Source organism: Carlito syrichta, unplaced genomic scaffold, assembly GCF_000164805.1.
Source record: "Carlito syrichta isolate Samal-C Ts95f unplaced genomic scaffold, Tarsius_syrichta-2.0.1 Scaffold309007, whole genome shotgun sequence".
NCBI lineage: Eukaryota > Metazoa > Chordata > Mammalia > Primates > Tarsiidae > Carlito > Carlito syrichta.
Window position 1 is genome coordinate 186,310 of NW_007253103.1, and position 1,010 is coordinate 187,319.

At 57.8% G+C, this 1,010-nt stretch overlaps 1 protein-coding gene across 1 annotated transcript in view; it reads left to right on the top strand.

The window, feature by feature from the left end:
• Positions 1-1,010, top strand: part of HSPA12B (heat shock protein family A (Hsp70) member 12B) — a 21,825-nt gene that overhangs the window by 18,474 nt on the left and 2,341 nt on the right. The window contains exons 12-13 of the mRNA XM_021716835.1: positions 268-371; positions 904-1,008. Of these exons, the coding sequence (XP_021572510.1) occupies positions 268-371; positions 904-1,008 (209 nt within the window). The remainder of the gene's footprint in view (positions 1-267; positions 372-903; positions 1,009-1,010) is intronic.

Here is a 1,010-nt window from a genome sequence, read left to right on the forward strand (position 1 = left end):
CCACCCCCACCCCCTGCCCTGCAAGGTAGGGCTCCCCGCGGATAGGCTCCTGTCCCAGGACCTCATGACCGGAATTGATTGGAGCAGACTGGCTGCTAAAGCCTCAGAGTGGGTGGGGACAAGGGCTAACGTCCACACACTACGTGCAGTCAATGCCCAGGTACACCTGCCTGGAGGCAGGGGTAGGGAATGAGGACCACGGACCACAAGCTGGGGCAAGCAGCTCGGCCCTGACCTACCGGCCTGTGCCACTTTCATCCCCTACAGCGTGAACTTCGTGAAGTGGTCCTCACAGGGGATGCTCCGGATGTCTTGTGAAGCCATGAATGAGCTCTTTCAGCCTACAGTCAGTGGCATCATCCAGCATATAGGTGAGCTCCTGAGCTCGGATCCTCCATTCTCCCCTACATACACACCCAGATGTAGAGTAATTCCCCATCAGTGCCCGGAAACCTCCACACACCATGTACTGCGATGAGACCAAGAATCATCTGGAAGACTCGCCAGATGAAGTGCAGGAGTGATTAAGAACTAGGGGGAGTGATGTGCGGTCTTGCCAAGTTAAAGAACCTCTGGTGCTTCAGTTTCCCCATGTATAAGACGGGGTGATAGTATCGTGTTCCCCAAAATGTTAGGAAGCATCTAGCGTGAACACAACATATAGGTGTAATAAGTGTAAATGTGTACCCTTATGCCCGCCCTCCACGTTGTGATGGGAGAGAAGGGAAGCGCAGGAGTGCTGGGGAGGCAGAACCCATGAAGAAACCACCAGTACCGGGTTATTTTGTAGCTCAAATGGCTGGTTTCCGGCTGCCAGGCTGGGGAGAGAAGGCGCCAGTGGCCGCCCAGTGGTGCCTCACGGGCCCTCGCACTCTCCCCCCTCCTCTCCACCCCGTCCTGCAGAGGCGCTGCTGGCGCAACCGGAGGTGCGAGGCGTGAAGCTGCTGTTCCTGGTGGGTGGCTTCGCCGAGTCGGCCGTACTGCAGCACGCGGTGCAGGCGGCGCTGGGC